General features: G+C 47.0%; 1 protein-coding gene across 1 annotated transcript; it reads right to left on the minus strand.

The window, feature by feature from the left end:
• Positions 1–494: 494 nt before the first annotated feature.
• On the minus strand, positions 495–18,297 carry NECAP2 (NECAP endocytosis associated 2). The gene is made up of 8 exons (XM_073601508.1): positions 18,145–18,297; positions 17,967–18,067; positions 12,342–12,446; positions 12,179–12,260; positions 8,214–8,322; positions 5,948–6,077; positions 4,897–4,978; positions 495–3,358 (listed from the first exon to the last, which is right to left on the minus strand). The coding sequence occupies exons 1-8, from the start codon at positions 18,234–18,236 to the stop codon at positions 3,316–3,318; spliced, it is 744 nt and encodes a 247-aa protein (XP_073457609.1). The 5' UTR covers positions 18,237–18,297; the 3' UTR covers positions 495–3,315.
• Positions 18,298–18,958: the final 661 nt, after the last annotated feature.

Genomic DNA, 18,958 nt, shown 5'->3' on the forward strand with positions numbered 1-18,958 from the left:
GGTCATAACCCCCCCCAGTGCCCCTTAGCTCAGAAGCTTTCCCCCAGAGCCCCCAATACTCACCCCCACCAGCGACCCTAGGTAGGAACCCCCCCTTCCCAAATCCCCCATTCAGTGCCCCGAGCTCAGAACCTCCCTCCTGAGCCCCCCCATTATCACCCCACCAGTGCCCCCAGCTCAGAGCCCCCCATTTTTACCCCCACCAGTGCCCCTTAGCTCAAAACCTTTCCCCCTAAAACTCACCCCTACCAGCACCCCCCAGGTAAGAACCGCCCTCCCAAAACTCCAATTTCTCTGCCCCCAGCTCAGACCCCCCCAATTTTCACCACAGCAAGTGCAGAACCTTCCCCTCCCCCCAGAACACCCCATTATCACCCCCACCGATGCTCCCAGGTCAGAATCCCCCTCATTCACTTCTACAATCAGAGAAAACCTGGAGTCAGCTGACATTTCATTCACATAAAATAAACTCTGCAATAAAAGACGCACAGAGGTATTGAAATAAAACTTTATTCATCTGTTATAGATCTTTTATAAAATCTCAAATGTTACCGACAGAAAAAGAGGAAAAAATAATAAAAAATACGAGGAAACCCAACACAGCGTTATAGATAAATAAAGGTCATCAGCCCCCCCCCCCCCGGAACATTTCTCCTCTGCGTTTGGTCATCCGGATCTCGTCATTGGTCGCTGGGTACAGTCTGGTCCATTACATGTCAGGAATGTTAATCTCAGTTACTGGATGGAGGACGGCTATAGGACACTTGAATCTCCATCAATCAGCCAATGGATCGGCTCGGATCCGAGATGAACTCTTGCAGCTTCTCCGACCAGAAAACTGCACAAGAGGCGCTCAGATAACCGCCAGACGCCGTCCTCGTGACTGGAGCGTATTCAACGCGTTTCAAGTGCTACAATCCGGTGGAAGATCAGAGCCCCCCCACACTCCACCCTCAATGTGTCTTTGGTCTGATGTGGGAATAGATCACCCCCAACACACAGCAAACAATCCGCACACTCATTCTATCAGCTAAAATCTTTGGAAATTATTGCACCAATTCCTCGCTTAAAAAATTAAAAAAAAAAAAAAGGAAGAAAGAAAGAAAGAAAGAAAGAAAGAAAGAAAGAAAGCTACAATACACGGCATAAAACACGGGGTGTGCAAAAAAGAAAAGCTCCATGAACGTTGCAAAATGGGGGTGGCAGGGCACTTAGGTGAGAGAAAACCTGAAGGGGGTGATAACACATCCAAATTTCGTATCCAATACAGGAGAGGAAAATTTTAAACGATCCACCAAACCTTCATAGGAATCGCTTCATTACTACAGAAAGAAGAGGCGCTGGGGGGCAATTAAAGTAATTAGAGGCAAAACGTCTCTCGTTTTGGATAGAGTGTGGTAGGGTCATAACCCCTGTCAGGTTTTCTTTTTTCCTTTTTATTTAGCAGTCTGTGTCCAATTGGAGAGATTTCACTTCACATCCTATCCCATAACCAAAACAGGAAGTGAGAGGAAATCCCCTCCAAAAGCGAGGCCCCAGCCCACCAAAGCGAGACCCCAGCCCACCAAAGCGAGACAAGACCCAATCCCACTAAAGCGAGACAAGACCCAATCCCATTAAAGCGAGACCCAAGCCCACCAAAGTGAGACCCAAGCCCACCAAAGCGAGACGAGACCCAATCCCACCAAAGCGAGACAAGACCCAATCCCATTAAAGCGAGACCCAAGCCCACCAAAGCGAGACCCAAGCCCACCAAAGCGAGACCCAAGCCCACCAAAGCGAGACCCAAGCCCACCAAAGCGAGACGAGACCCAAGCCCACCAAAAGCGAGACGAGACCCAATCCCACCAAAAGCGAGACGAGACCCAATCCCACCAAAAGCGAGACGAGACTCAATCCCAAAGGGAGACGAGACCCAAGCCCACCAAAGTGAGACGAGACCCAAGCCCACCAAAGTTAGACGAGACCCAATCCCACCAAAGCGAGACGAGACCCAATTCCACCAAAAGCGAGACGAGACCCAAGCCCACCAAAGCGAGACCCAAGCCCACCAAAGGGAGACGAGACCCAAGCCCACCAAAGCGAGACCCCACGCCTGGGTGTCACCATAACTAGTGTCCCCATTTAGAAGATTTCCCCTCTATTCCAGGCTATACACCTACACTTGATCTGCTATCATATTGCTGGGTGTTGTAAATAAATAAGATTACGGTTTTAAATCTTGCATTTGTATTTGAATTGTGCTTGTTTTTAACTTTTGGGTGTTCTCTTTAATGCCAAGGGTCCCCAAGCAGACCCCGAAAAAGAGCTTCAGTCTCGAAACACGTTGGACATTTGGACCACACTCACTGTATGTTATATATTGCATCTACAATTTGCTCTGTTGGATTATTATTACTTATGCACCTGCAGTTAGCTGGCCTGTGTTGGCTACTTTTTTTTTTTCCAATGTTTTAGCATGTAATATAATTAAGTTGAATAAAGTGATTTTGTATTTATTATACATTTTTATGTATTGTGCCCTGCCACCTATTGATATTCCTGTTCAGATGTCAACCCAAAATTTGGGATTTTCTTTTTACTTTCTCTGCACTCCATCCAAAACTTTAAAAAAAAAAAAGAAAAAGAAAAAATGATGTTGCCTTTAGTTACATTTTAAAAGATACAGAAGAAAAAAGCTGCCCAACTCCAGATGGCACTGCCATGTGGTGTCACCATGACTGGAGTGGTGCACGGTTTAGTAAAATGTGAATTCCTGCAGGGAGTTTTTCCAGTAAAGGGAGGAAGTGCGCACAGTCCCCGCAGTGACAGTTGTTGGTGTTTGGGAGGAAGAGGAGGAGGAGGATGAAGCCAGGCACCTGGTGATAAGAACCTATCCCACCATAAATTGGCTCCTGGTCTGTGCCGGTCCTGTATGATAGGCCCCGAATGAGGGACTCCGGGTGATATGTCTGAAGGCCTCAACAGATGGTGTGGTCCATTTGGGACAGAAGCAGCGTTATTATAGGAGACAACCCCCCCCTCCCCCCACCCACCACCACAAGACAAATTCATCAAGAAAACGGTCCCCTTCATCTGAGGGACTGAGAGTCCAGCCCCCGAGGAGCCTCATTCCATCCTCCGCAGCAATCAAGACACAAATCCCTCCAAACATGAACAAGTCAAAAGGCACAAAAGGCGGCTCCGGCGCAGACAGATCATTGAGGAAATCACAAGCAGCTGATGCCAACGCCCCCCCCCCCCCCCCCCCCCCCCCCCCCCCCCCGGGGAGCCGCCAAGTCCTTCCTAGAGATCCGATCTTCCACAACCTGTCCGTTAGAACTGGACCCACCCGGAGCTGGACTGACTGTTGTTTGAGCTGCAAAGAGACACAAAAAGTGAAAAGTATAACTAAGGGCAAAACTTTTTGTTTTTTAGTTCTGGATGGAGCGGAGAGGGATTAGACACTCAGTCAGGTTTTTTTTTGGTCGTCTGTGTCGTGACCCCCCCCTCCTCCATTTGGCCTGGCAACCAAATTTTGTATAGTCAACAGGAATAGAAGGGAAACACTACTTCTAATGACACAACCTGCTGCTCTTCGAGTTCTGTGCTAAGAGGAAGAGAGGGGAGAAGAGATGAAGCTGTGCACAGCGCTGGATCTATTCTCCCCTCTTCTCCTTCCCCCAGGGAAACAAAGTAATAGAAAACATTTAACATTAAAGTTGGTCCTCCGCCGGTGCTGCCGGCTCCTCCTCTCCGTCTAGTGACACCAGACAGCGGGACTCAGGCCCCTCGCTGCCTAATCCAGTGGCGGCTGGTGTTTTTTTTTTTTGTTTTTTTTTTTTTGAGGGTGGAGTGGCACTAGCACAACTGCCCCTAACCCCCCACATCCCCCGGAATGGCACTAACACTCCAAGCAAAACCCCCCCCCCCCCCGCTGTCTGACGGTCAATCCTTACCCTGGATGCGGGCGGTGAGAGCAGGGGGTCGGAGCTAATGCGGCCATCTTCCAGCGCGGTCGCCCCTGTCCTCAAGCATGGCGGGCTCGGGGAAAGCTGCTCTGGTGTCCTCTCCTGGAGCAGCTTTCGCAGTGCGTCTCCTCTCTGCTCCTCCCGGCGCTAGGCGTCCAATAGGATCGCCTGACGTTTTGGCCAGTCGGGAAACGGGTTTCAGAACTGCTTCGCGATTGGCCGGGAGGAGAATCACCGTTGGAACAGCGAATATTAATTCACTGTTGCAACACACCTGGGTGGGATCAGAGGGTATCCTCTGTGACCAGAGCCCACCCTATATTAAAGCCTATTAGAGCCTCTGGTTCTAATAAGGTGCTTAAAAAAAAAAAAAAAACTCTGGCCACTGTAATTCATGCACCCGGTGCCCTGAAAGGGGGCGAACGCATGAATATGCTATGCCTCTATCCACTGCATATAGGGGGTGGCGTGGAGAGAGGGGGCGGAGCCTGGGTGCCTCTAATGGATGGGCTGCCACTGTCCTCATCACTGGCTTTGATTGACAGCTGTTGGAGCCAATGGCTCCTGGTGCCCCAGCAAAGCCAGTGACACCCGGAAGTGAAGAGAAGAACCCGGAGAGAAGTGCTGCAGACATGCACAGCACTGGATCGAATGAGGGCTCAGGTAAGTAAGGGGGGGTGAGGGGCCAATCAATTGCCTAAACATTTTTTTTTTTTTTTTTTTTTTTTTTTTAGCATTAAAAAAAAAAAAAAAAAAAAAGGAAAGGTACATAAAACATTAATTGGGGAACTAATTAATATACCAGAGCCAGCACAGAAGGAGTTATCACTTACCCAGGCGGGGGGGGGGGGGGGGGGGGGGGGGGGACATGTTCCTGGGGGTTGCTGACCCTGCAATGTACAATTCTACATATACAGACAATAGAAGTCTCGCCATGGCACTGTACCTGGATGCCGTAGTGAAGTCTCCCCAGGTGTCTGTAGAAGCCGCTGGCTCAGATGAGAATCCTCCCAGGTCAAAGAGCATTCCTGTTCCAGAAGAGACACAGATTGGTGAACAGAGGACATAAATGGTACAGATGTGGATAAAACAAAAACGATGAATGGGCCGAGCTGAACGCAGGTGAGCAGGAAACTCTTCCTACGGCGCAACTGATCTCAATATTGTGTAGGAAATGTCTAATAGGAAGCACGAGATAATACTGACGTTCACAGACTGTAAATCCTAAAACTGAACTCCCAGGGTCCCCTGTCCCCAACACCCTTCTGGACTGAGTGAGGGCATAAAACACACTACTACCCCTCGCCCTTTTTATTCTCATAAAGCTGCAGTCACATGACGCTCCAACTGCAAGTCTTCTGTTTTCAGTAAGCAGGGTCCTTCTTTGTATGTCCATGTGTGTGACATGGACACTTCTGATTGGTTGTCCAGCAGCGGGATCCTCTCAGAACATGTATAATGTTAGCACAAGGGGATTGTTGGGGACTGGCAGGCACATGTGCAGTGCTGGATTAGGGGTCCTACACTTGCACAGCACCTGCATGGGCACCTATCTTCACAAGAGAAGAAGGATGAAGAAAAACAAACAAAAAAGAAAAAAAAAAAAAAAATGCAAAACAAACAAACAATACAAATCCAACTAACGGGAGGAGGGGGGGGGGGGAGGTGTCTCCCCACTGTCAGAATATAATAATTCAGAAGGAAGGATTCCACCATCCACATGAATGAACAAAAAAAAATAAAATAAAAGCCACGTATGGGCAGACTTATTTTATAGAACCATCTAGGCCACTATTGATGTTCAGGTGCAGGGCTGCGACAGGTGTAGAAGCGAAAGGTGGGGAGGCGACAGCGCCGGGCCGCGACAGGTGGAGAAGCGACAGCGCCAGGCCGCGACAGGTGGAGAAGCGACAGCGCCGGGCCGCGACAGGTGGAGAAGCGACAGCGCCAGGCCGCGACAGGTGGAGAAGCGACAGCGCCGGGCCGCGACAGGTTACCTGTATCAGCAGCTGGCTGTGGAGTGCTGTGTTGAGTGGGAGTTTTGGATCCCGGCGGTGGGGGGAGCAGACTGGGTCCTGCGCTGAGCGGTCGCGGTTTAGCAGCGGGGCCTTCCTTCTTCTTTATATTCTATGAAAATTAGAATAAATCATGGTAAATAAAAGACATACAAGAGTTCCAATCCCAAAAAAGAACAGATCGGACAAAACCTGTGTGTGGATTCTCACACATGAACAGTATTTTTTTGCTATGAACCTATCGGTGTGCGGCATCAGATGACTGTGTATGGAGATAGAGATAGATCTATATATATATATATATATATATATATATATATATATATATATATATATATATATATATATATATATCTCTCTATCTATCTCTCTATCTATCTATATCTATTAAATAATATACACACACTTTAGTCTTCCTCTGAACACACACACATACATATAATTTTTGATTATTTTGGACTCCTCAAAATCAGACACAAAAATAAGAGAAACTAAATTACACAATCATGGGATATTTTTATTCATACAATTTTTGCAATGGTATAGATCTATTTCATTATATAATTCTTGTATTTCATGAAATATCCGTCCTGTTTAGACCACCACCAATCTACCCCCGGAAAAGGAATTGCAATACTTAAACCTAGAGACAGTTTAAATATTTCAACACAAACAATCTTGATTGTACACAAAGTGACAGTGGTGTCCTATCATACACGTTTCGCATTTCGCTTTATCGGGAAGATACATTAACCCCTTCCCGACCAGTCGCCGCAGTTGTACTGCGGCAGGTTGGCTCCCCTGGGCAAAACGACGCTACCTTACGTTGGTTTGCCTTTCAACCACTAGGGGGGTGCGAGCGCCCCACGGCTCGCCGCCTGAGCGAGTGTCCGGTGGGCGCGATGGCCGCCGGGCACCCGCGATCACTCGTGACAGAGCGAGAAACAGGGATCTGTGTGTGTGTGTGTAAACACACAAATCCCAGGTCTCTCAGGGGGAGAGGAGACAGATTGTGTGTTCATTCTAAGTATGAACACCGATCTCTCTCTCCTCCTAGTCAGTCCCACCTCCACAGTTAGAACACACACTAGGGAACACAGTTAACCCCTTGATCGCCCCCTAGTGTTAACCCCTTCACTGCCAGTGACATTTATACAGTAATCAGTGCATTTTTATAGCATCGATCGCTGTAGAATTTTCACTGGTCCCAAAAATGTGTCAAAAGTGTCCCATCTGTAAGCCATAATATCACAGTCCCGATTAAATAAATAAATAAATCGCTGACCATTGCTAGTATAAAAAAAAAAAAAAAAAGCCCTAAATCTATCCCCTATTTTGTAGACGCTATAAATTTTGCGCAAACCAATCAATAAACGCTTATTGCGAGTTTTTTTACCAAACATATGTAGAAGAATACATATCGGCCTAAACTGAGGAAAATGTTTTTTTTTTTTTTTTAAACTGGGATATTTATTATAGCAAAAAGTAAAAGATAGTGGTTTTTTTCAAAAGTGTCTCTTGTTTATAGCGCAAAAAATAAATACCACCAACAGAAAGCTTTATTTGTGGGGAAAAAAAAGGACGTCAATTTTGTTTGGGTACGTCGTCGCACCACCACGCAATTGTCAGGTAAAGCAACGCAGTGCCAAATAATGGCCCGGTCCTTGAGCAGCCGAATCTTCCGGGTGGTTAAGAAGATCTGTAATATTAATGATGTACTTGTCAGATCAGAGGGAAGAGCACCGCCCATTTCCACCACAGGAAGAATCACGCGGTGTATGGGGGGGAGGGGGGGCTGCATGGGGGGGGGGGAGGGTATGGGGCATGTTTTAAATAGATAAAATATACTCCATGTAACGCTCCATCCCCCTAGTGAGGTTGAATATGTGGACGGAGTACTGTGCTTATGTATCATCCTATTTCTCCTCCCACCGCCGCCCAACATTTAGAATAAAATATCTGTCAGGTGACAATATTCTGAAAACCCAAAAAAGCTCTGATTGGAGGGGGGGGGGGGACCTGCCGAAGGTGAATTCTCCCATCATAAGGCCTGGTCATCACTCCCCATTCATGGCACAGATATTGTGTGAGGGCGGACTCTGCTGCCAAGCTCAGTCCCATGTGTGATCCCAGCAGACAGAGGTGACCTGATGCCGATCCAAGCTTGTGGATCTGTTCCTTCATATAGAAACATCTAAGCCTATCACAGACAAAGGGAGCAGAAGATCTCCCACTGAACGAGCCGTACCGCTATATTGATCTTGATGGTCTGTCCCTCCTTGAATCCCAGGTCCAGCTTGGGTCCGGGGTCCGGGTTCTGTGCCTGTTTAGCAAACTCTGTCTGTTGCTTCACCCATCTGCAGAGAGGAAAATGTGAATACAGGAGGAGTAGTTGCGGCACACAAGACACCCAGCGACCCCCCCTCCCTGTCACACAAGACACCCAGCAACCCCCCCGTGCCACACAAGACACCCAGCGACCCCCCTCCCTGTCACACAAGACACCCAGCGACCCCCCTCCCTGCCACACAAGACACCCAGCGACCCCCCTCCCTGCCACACAAGACACCCAGCGACCCCCCCCCCTCCCTGTCACACAAGACACCCAGCGACCCCCCTCCCTGCCACACAAGACACCCAGCGATCCCCCCCTCCCTGCCACACAAGACACCCAGCGACCCCCCTCCCTGCCACACAAGACACCCAGCGACCCCCCTCCCTGCCACACAAGACACCCAGCGACCCCCCTCCCTGTCACACAAGACACCCAGCGACCCCCCTCCCTGTCACACAAGACACCCAGCGACCCCCCTCCCTGCCACACAAGACACCCAGCGACCCCCCTCCCTGCCACACAAGACACCCAGCGACCCCCCCTCCCTGCCACACCAGACACCCAGCGACCCCCCCCCCCCTCCCTGCCACACAAGACACCCAGCGACCCCCCTCCCTGCCACACAAGACACCCAGCGACCCCCCTCCCTGCCACACCAGACACCCAGCGACCCCCCCCCCCCTCCCTGCCACACAAGACACCCAGCGACCCCCCTTCCTGCCACACAAGACACCCAGCGACCCCCCACCCTGCCACACAAGACACCCAGCGACCCCCCTCCCTGCCACACCAGACACCCAGCGACCCCCCACCCTGCCACACAAGACACCCAGCGACCCCCCTTCCTGCCACACAAGACACCCAGCGACCCCCCACCCTGCCACACAAGACACCCAGCGACCCCCCTCCCTGCCACACCAGACACCCTGCAATATTCACACCATACATGTGCCGTGTATAAAATAACAAAACAAAAACAATAAAAAAAACACACAGCTCAATGGACATGGTGTGAACACGGTGACTAGTCCGAGGCAATCAGACCAGAGAACAGAGATAGGACGTTGTGCTGTGTAAACTGTGGAGGAAACCCGCTAAGAACCATCTCTAAATCTAAGCTGACAACATGACGTTAATGTCATTAGAAGGCCGTGTTCACACGGTGGGGGGTACTATAGCTTACGCCTGTGCAAGGGCTGTGTATTTCTGGCCCAGGAGCTCCGTGAATCCCCCTGCAGGCAGCTCCATTCAAGTCAATTGGAACACAGGAGGTGGCACAGGCACCGCCGCTGCTCCCAACTCGACAACCGCGCGGGTCCCCGAATTCACACGGTCTGCGTTTGGGGTCATGTACTTAGATGTCAGATAGGGAGCAGAATGTCCCCGAATCAAGTGCGAGTTCAGGAACACACACCCGCATGGATGCCAAAATGGGGAGCAGCGGCTGTGTCCAGGAGGAGAGAGATCGCTTCCAATTGGCTTGAATGGAACTGCCTGGATGGGGGATGCACAGAACACATGCATCTCTACGTGGGTACACACAGCCCTCACTTGGGCGGACACCATAGTACCCCCCCACTGTGTTAAAGCCCAAAGGAAAAAAAAAAAAAACCATTGGAGATTTTTACATTGACTTCCTGCCCGGGGTGGGGGGGGGGGTAATTAGACTAGGGTTGCACCGATAGCAGATTTTTATTGGCGAGTACTGGTACTTTCGCAATGTGCGATATGAACGATTTCCAGCACCACTCCTGTGTAAACATAGGCTGAGATCACCATGACAAGTCTGTGTTCACACAGGAGCGGTGCTGGAAACTGCATGCGATTCTTTGCTGTGTGATTTAACTGCTTGCCGACCAGCCGCCATTATACTGCGGCAGGTTGGCACAGCTGCGCTAATCGCCGCCAGTGTACCCCGGCCACTTTAAGAGCGATAGGGGGCGCGGCCGCGATATCTGCCACAGAGAGCCAGAACAGGGATCTGTCCATGTAAATAAACAGATCCCCGTTCTGACAGGGGAGGAGAGAGGGATCTGCTGTTCCTAGTGATCAAGAACAGCGATCTCTCTCCTCCTCCAGTCAGTCCCCTCCCCCCATACAGTTAGAAACCCCTCCCTAGGTATCGCTTAACCCCTTGATCGCCCCCTAGTGTTAACCCCTTCCCTGCCAGTGACATTTATACAGTAATCAATGGCTATTTTTAGCTCTGATCGCTGTATAAATATCTCTGGTCCCAAAAAAGTGTCAAGTGTCCGATCTGTCTGCCGCAATGTTGCAGTCCCGCTAAAGATCCCTGCCATTACTAGTAAAAAAAAAAAAAAAAAAAAATAGTAAAAATTGCCATAAATATATCTCCTATTTTGTAGACGCGATAACTTTTGCGCAAACCAACCAATATATGCCAAAAATATGTAGAAGAACATATATTAACCTACACTGAGGAAATTTTTTTTTTAAATTGGGATATTTATTATAGCAAAAAAATTTAAAAAAATATAGCGTTTTTTTCAAAATTGCCGCTCTTCTTTTGTTTATAGCGCAAAAGAAAAAACGCAGAGGCGATCAAATACCACCAAAAGAAAGCTCTATTTCTGGGAGAAAAAGGACGTAAAAAAAAAAAAAAAAAAAAATTAAAATGTCATAAAACAAAATCGCCTATTTTGTAGACGCTATAACTTTTGCGCAAACCAATATACGCTTATTGTGATTTGTTTTTACCAAGAATATGTAGAAGAATATATATTGGCCTAAACTGATGAAGAAATTAGTTTTTCCACATATTTTCTTCTTATTAAAGCAAAAAATATTGCTTTTTTTTGGTTTATAGTGCAAAAAATAAAAAACAAAGGTGATCAAATACCAAACGAAAGCTCTATTTGTGTGAAAAAATAAATAAATAAAAAAAAGGGACATAAATGTTAAAGCTACAACGTCGCACGACCGCGCCAATTGTCAGTTCAAGTGATGCAGTGCCGCATCGCAAAAAATGGCCTGGTCAGGAAGGGGGTAAATCCTTCTGGTCCTTAAAGTGATACTAAAGGTTTGTTTTTTATTTTCTGAATATGTTCCTTTAAGGTAGTGTACTGTTGGGTTCACTTACCTTTTCCTTTGTAAATGCTTTTTTTCTGTGTGTGAATTTTCAACTTCCTGTTCCTCCTCTAGAAGCTTGCCCCCATCATCCGAGCCGTTCCGGCTGGGGGTTAGTCAGCGTGCTCGCCCCCCTCCCTTGGGACTGCATCCCGGCAGGGAGACGCTGTGTGCGTTCACAGGCACGGGAGGCAGGGTGAGCCGCGGGCGTGTCTAAGACGCTGCAGCTCCGCCTCCCGTGCCTTGCTATTGTAATCTGAATGGCCATCTCAGCACAGCCCCGCCTTTACTCTGCCCCCTTTTTGCTGAAGTGTGGCTCAGGTTCGTCGTCACACAGTGAAAAAGCGGCACTGCGCATGCGCGATGCCCGCTAAGCATCGAGGGAATTGCAGTTCCTACGTTGCTGCAGGGAGCGCGCTCGAAAACCCGGAAGTTGAGAACACACGGAGAGGAAAGGAGGAAGTGCTGATAAAGCCTATTTATCTAACAGGTAAATAAAAACGTTTCGGCAGAAATAACAGCTAGATTCATGATCGATATAGCATATAGATCAGATATTGCCAAAGAATTGTTTTAGCTTTACAACCCCCTTAAGTGGTTAAACCCATTCATTTTGTATGGGCTCAAATCGCACTGCAAAGGCGTCGGTTTCTAAGTATTTTAACGAAGATTCTCCGTATCACCATAGAGATCTTATCAGTGCAACCCTAAATTCAACCAATGAGTGCTCAGCATAGAGGAGCGCTACATGCAAAAGGGAAGAGAGAGTGAGAAGCATTGTGGGAACTTACTTGAAGTGATCCTGTAAGGCGACGTTGAAGTCGAACGCGTCTCCTCGGTCTGCAAACCCCACCCCGATAAACGCCCGTCTCCCTAATACAGAAGGGGGTCAGATGTGGCTACAAAGAGTCTCTAAATACACAACACACAAGAGGGGGAGGAGGAGACACTCACCGTTCCCGTCCTCGATGCAGATAACAAAATATCGGCTGGAGTCTGTGACGCTTTCCACCGCGATGCCGGGAAACTGATCCACCGAGGACTGAGCGAACAATTCACCTACCGGGGAGAGAGAAGAGGGGAGAGGAGAGGGGAGACCGCTTACACCAAGACACCTCTATGATCATTCAGAAGGGCCCCTCCACACAGGAGCCGGCACACATCACGGGGCCCCATTACACCGGCGCGCTGCTCTGCACACATGCTGCGTAGTTAAAACGCATCGGGGGGGACCGGCTCAGCATTTCCTTTTAGTTTTGGATGAAGTGGGGGAGGGATCAGAGCCCCCGTTTGGGAGATTCACCCTCTGTGTTTCCTGTTATCACTGAGAATAAAAGGGGAAACCAATAAAAAAAAAAAAATGATCTAAATTTTGTCCAGAACAGGATTAGGAGGAAAAATCTTCCAATGGGGACACTAGCTCTGGTGACAACCAGGGATTCCCTCACTTTGGAGGGATTTCCCCTCACTTCTTGTTTTGGCTATGGGACAGGAAGTGAAGGGGGAGGGGCAAAAAAAAAAAAAAAAAAAGAAAAGCTGACAGGGGTTATGGCCCTCCCTAACTTTATCCAAAAGAAAAGTTATATCTTTAGTTCTTCTTTAAACTTTTATTACACTTGATGTAACGCTGTGTGTGGAGATGCATTAAAGCAAGTCTGAACATGCTGTACAAAATGGTGCTGAAAACAAATGCATATGTGGAGGTTCAATGGTAACGGATCAGCCCGGTTGGTGGGTGTGCTGCCCAGGGGTGGATTTAAATCTGATTTTTTTTTTTTTTTTCAAATTTATTTGAATAAAAATGCTTTTGGAGTAAAATCTATCTAAAGATAGTTTTCTTTTTAAGATATCAATAACAACTTAGTTTATTCAGCATGAAATGGAGCTTAGTTATGGAGAATGAGGCTGTATATTCTGCAATATTTACATTTTTGGTAAACTCATTCAATGAATCTAAGCTGAGATAACATGCACTGCATTGATGCATTCACACAATGTCACAGTAACCCTGAGATAAAAAAAAGTTCAGGAATATTCCTTTATCCCATTGTTTTGCAAATCTATGTACACTACAAACTGTATGATTGAATCGGTTCTGATATCGCTGTTTTACTAACCTGACAGCTTATTATTCTAAATAGGAAAACCTTCATTTTGTTTGCAAATATTAAAGATTCTAACTGCCAGCAAGAATGAGTCCTTCCATTTAAAGAGCACCTGTCATTTCAGATCCATCACGGCAGCACCTGTTAGCGGGCATCCAATCACCTGCTGCCACCGCATCCCTAAACTTGTTGCGTCACTGCCGCATCACCAGCCGTCCCATTAAAGTTAATGGGACTGTCTGAGCCAACAGCAGGTCGGAAGAGGAGCCAGCAGCGGGTCGGAAGAGGAGGAGACAACAGCGGGTCGGAAGAGGAGGAGACAACAGCGGGTCGGAAGAGGAGGAGACAACAGCGGGTCAGAGGGGGAGCCAACAGCGGGTCAGAGGGGGAGCCAACAGGGGGAAAGAGGAGGAGCCAACAGGGGGAAAGAGGAGGAGCGGCTGGGGGACAGAGATGACAGTTGCTCTTTAAAAATTATGATTTAAATCGAGTTGATTTAAATAAAGCTTTTTTTACTGGTGATTTAAATCAAATCCACCCTGGTGATTCCCGTACAGTTTACTGATCCTCAGTGGCCGGTCCTCAGGGTGCTTTGTGCCCCTATCAGCACATCACACTGAGCTCTCCCTGGATTTGGGGTGACAGATGAGTGATGCAGCGATCAGCCCTTTCCAGGTCCTCCTGTCATGGCGGATTATCATCCAGTCTGTGTAGAGGAAGATGATGGTGGCTGTTCTACTTGCTGTGTACAGAGAGGACGTGCAGGAAGGAAATGGGGGGTATGCAGTGGGGGAGGGGCAACACCGAACTTGTCCTGGGAGCGGAGAACTCCCCGACCTCTCACTTCCTCATCACTCTCTACAGATCCTGAATCAGCAATTCCATCGTAATTCACCAAAATCACAAGACTGACCGCAAGCCTTGTTTATTTCACCGCCTGTGACAGCCAATCAGATACTTCTCAGATCAACAAGAGGTGTATAAAAGGTGTATATAGGGGATATACAGGACGGAGAGAGATAGATATAGAGATATCTATATATATATATATATATATATATATATATATATATATATAAATAAGCTTCTTACACCTCTCACCCGGAATTTTGGACCGCTCTTCCTTTGCAAACTGGTCTCTCTTAATGGAAGGGCGCCTTTTCCCAAAAGCATTTTTAAGATCTCTGCACAGGTGTTCAATGGGATTTAGATCTGGACCCATTGGAGGCCACTTTAGAACTCTCCAGCACTTTGTTGCCTTCCATTTCTGGGTGCTTTTTGACGTATGTTTGGGGGGTCATTGTCCTGCTGGAAGACCCAAATATCTCGGACGCAAACGCAAAATCCTTTGGTAATCCTCAGATTTCATGATGCCTGGCACACATTCAAGGCACCCAGTGCCAAAGGCAGCAAAACAACCCCAAAAACATCATTGAACCTCCACCATATTTCACTGTAGGTACTGAGTTCTTTTCTTTGTAGGCCTCATTCTGTTTTCGGTAAACAGTAGAATGATGCGCTTTACCAAAAAGCTCTGTCTTGGTCTCACCTGTCCACAAGATGTTTTCCCAGAAGGATTTTGGCTTACTCAAGTACATTTAGGCAAACTGTAGTCTTGCTTTTTTATGTCTCTGTGTCAGCAGTGGGGTCCTCCTGGGTCTCCTCCCATAGGGTTTCATTTCATTTAAATGTCTATGGATAGTTTGCGCTGACACAGACGCTCCCTGAGCCTGCAGGACAGCTTGAATGTCTTTGGAACTTGTTTAGGGGCTGCTTATCCACCATCCGGACTATCCTGCGTTGCAACCTTTCATCAATGTTTCTCTTCCGTCCACGCCCAGAGAGATTAGCTACAGTGCCCAGGGGTTGCAAACTTCTTGATAACATTGCGCACTGTGGACAAAGGCGAATCTAGATCTCTGGAGATGGACTTGTAACCTTGAGATTGTTGATATTTCTCCACAATTTTGGTTCTCAAGTCCTCAGACAGTTCTCTTCTCCTCTTCCTGTTGTCCATGCTTAGTGTGGCGCACACAAGACACACAATGCAAAGACTAATGCCGGCCCATACACCGTTCAGAGTTTTGAAAGAATTTTCTTTCGAAAATCGTATTAAAGAATTTTCGTACGAATTTCGCACCATTAGTGGGGCTGCAACAACGGCCGATTTTCGTGCGGCAATCAATTTTCGAGGAATCGGACATGTTGGAAATTTTTTGAAAAAAACTAACGATTTTCTAATCAATGATGGGAGAATCGTGTGAGAAATGTAATAAGAAAATAAAAATTACGGAGAGAAAAAAGAAGATTCCCGCCCACGAAAATTCTTTTCTGTAGCAACATGAGATGAAATTGAAGGCTTGGTCGGCCGAATTTTGAAAATCAATGGTGGCGCCATCGGATCACAAAAAAAAACGAACTTTCTGGTTTTGAAAAGAAAATACGTTCGAAAATTCGACCATGTATGTATGGCCTGCTTAAGTGAACTTCTCTCCTTTCTCCGCTTTCAGGTATGATTTTTATACTGCCCACACCTGTTACTTGCCCCAGGTGAGTTTAAAGGAGTCTCACATGCTTGAAACAATCTTATTTATCCACAATTTTGAAAGGGTGCCAAGAATTTTGACCAGCCCATTTTTGGAGTTTTGTGTGACATTATGTCCAATTTGCTTTTTTTCCTCCCTTTTTTGTTTCAATACACACAAAGGGAATAAACATGTGTTACTGCAATACTTTTCTGTGAGAAATACTTTATTTTCTGGAAAAATTTCTGGGGTGCCAACAATTTTGGCCATGACTGTATATGGGTGGGATATACAGAGGATATATGAGTGGGGGAGGGGCATATATACATACTGGTGGGTCAAGTCCAATGTGTATATAGCTGATCCCCCTGATGAAGATACAATATGTCCCTTGTATCGACACGCGTAGGGGAGGGGACTGGACGGCGCAGGATGCAGATGGTCTGTTTTATGGAGTAGGAGCGCACGATCTCATCCACGGCTTGGCGGTATTAAGGCATGTTATAGAGCGGTGCACCAACGTACCAGACCCGTGTGAGTGCCCTATAATAGGGCTTTGTTTGTAGTAAATAAAATCTTATAAAACATTATCACACTATGGAAGTCTCTTTTTGATATTTATATATGAGAAGGCGACATCTTTGAGCAGGATTTCCACCGCGCAACCTGACCTGGAATCCGTTTTGACGATTGAAAAGCGCGTACTGACCAAACTTAATAGCGAGGTCAGACGCTCCGAGGTGAGCGGCCATTACCTGGGGGGGGGGGGGGGGGGGGGAGTGTAATCACTGCTGCAGATCCCCATATTCACCTATCAAGTCACCTTTATTATCTCTGTATTAAGGACGCTGAAAACTGACCCTGGGGGGGCCGAGTATCAGAGACCTCTCTGCACCTGAGCACTTTATGGATCACTTTTATATCAATATTTATATTTTATGAAATGTATATTCAAGATATATGAAGGTATGAGCTCTATGATGTCAAAAGTCACATATATATATATATATATATATATTTTATTCTTCGGATTGATTTTATAGGCCCATCACTTTAGTTAATAATTTTGTTTTTTAAGGTTTTTTGCTGCAGGTTCAGCAGATCATTAAAGGGATAGAACAACACATGATTTATTTATCTGTATATAGATGATATATATGGATGGGGGAGGGATATACAGAGAATATATATATATAGGGGAGGGGTATACAGAGAATATATATAGGGGAGGAGTATACAGAGAATATATATAGGGGAGGAGTATACAGAGAATATATATAGGGGAGGAGTATACAGAGAATATATATAGGGGAGGAGTATACAGAGAATATATATATATAGGGGAGGGGTATACAGAGAATATATATAGGGGAGGAGTATACAGAGAATATATATAGGGGAGGAGTATACAGAGAATATATATAGGGGAGGGGTATACAGAGAATATATATATATATAGGGGAGGGGTATACAGAGAATATATATAGGGGAGGAGTATACAGAGAATATATATAGGGGAGGAGTATACAGAGAATATATATAGGGGAGGAGTATACAGAGAATATATATAGGGGAGGAGTATACAGAGAATATATATAGGGGAGGAGTATACAGAGTGGGTAGGTGTGTGGGGGAGGGGTGTACATACCGATGTTCCGGTTCTCTCTGTATACAGATGATATATATTGGGGGAATACAGAGTATATATATATATAGGGGAGGGGTATATACAAAGCAGGTAGGTAGGTGTATGGGGGAGGGGTGTACATAGCGGTGGTCTAGTCCTCTCTGTATACAGATGATATATATGGGGGAGGAGGGGTATACAGAGAATATATATATATATATATATATATATAGGGGAGGGGTATACAGAGCGGGTAGGTGTGTGGGGGAGGGGAGGTAGGTAGGTGTGTGGGGTATACAGAGAATAGGAGGGGTGTATATACCGGTGGTCCGGTCCTCCAGCTTGATGAAGGCCGCCTTCCCCCGGGCGGTGACCCGGAGGCGCCCACTCCAGGCCGGTTGGTCGAGCTGCCATTCCGCCGCCCTGTAGGACAGAGAGAGAAGGATGAGAGCTCCGCACACACCGCCCGCCGTCACCCCACCGGAGCCTCTCTCACTCACCGGTATCCCCGGTTGGAGGCCCGGGGCGGTATCCGGTAGACGTGCACTTCCGGCTTCACACACAGAACCGACTCGTAATCAGCGTCCGCCATCTTCCTCCACCCAGCAGCACTTCCGCCTCTCTGCGATCGGGTGAGGATAGAGCGTCTCTATCTCCGGGCAATGTAATGTCAGGAAGGCGCAATCCTACAGCGCCCCCAGTGGTCGGCCTGGGAGGTGCACTCAGCTTTTGATCTCTTAAATTGCAGTCAGGTGGAGGGCGCTCTAACAGATTAGCGGAGTGCAGCTCCTCTAGTGGCCAGCCTTGGAAGCGCACCCTCCTCCAACACAGCGCCCCCCCAAAGGTCACTGACAGTTATGATTGGCTCGGTTTGCTCATGGGGTGAATTGCACTTTCACTTTATAAGGCTTCATAGACTATCTTCTGCCTTCCTTCATCAATAATTGCCCTTCTTGTTAGGCTTAATGTACACGGGACGCTGAGGCAAACTCCGCGTTTGCATGCCGTGTTTTGCGTCTAGGAGCGTTTATTTAAGATAACATCATAGGCCCCTCCCAAAGCCCCAAAAACAGAATGATTTAACTATTTCAGCCATTCTGTGAGACCAGAATGAGGAGCAGCAGCTGAGAGAGCCGCAGTGTACTTGTATCTACCTCAATTTCCGTGCTTTTACTATGGATCCCATAATGAGCACATGGGAGGAAAACATGCAAATGTTTTAATATACTTCATTTTTTTAATTGCAATTGATTAGTATATTTTTTTGTTTATTTTTTTTATAAGCTGTATATGTCATTTCATTTTTTTAATTAA

This window comes from Aquarana catesbeiana, linkage group LG10 (assembly GCF_042186555.1).
Source record: "Aquarana catesbeiana isolate 2022-GZ linkage group LG10, ASM4218655v1, whole genome shotgun sequence".
NCBI classification, from domain to species: Eukaryota; Metazoa; Chordata; class Amphibia; order Anura; family Ranidae; genus Aquarana; species Aquarana catesbeiana.

Bases quoted from the DNA above. Each gene is read 5' to 3' on its own strand.
- NECAP2 (XM_073601508.1), bottom strand. From the start codon at position 18,236: ATGGCGGACGCTGATTACGAGTCGGTTCTGTGTGTGAAGCCGGAAGTG. The intron at 12,447-17,966 runs GTATATACACCC...TCTCCCCGGTAG, and splicing joins GCTGGAGGACCGGACCACCG to GTGAATTGTTCGCTCAGTCC. The intron at 3,359-4,896 runs GTACAGTGCCAT...GTCTCTTTGCAG, and splicing joins GACTTCACTACGGCATCCAG to CTCAAACAACAGTCAGTCCA.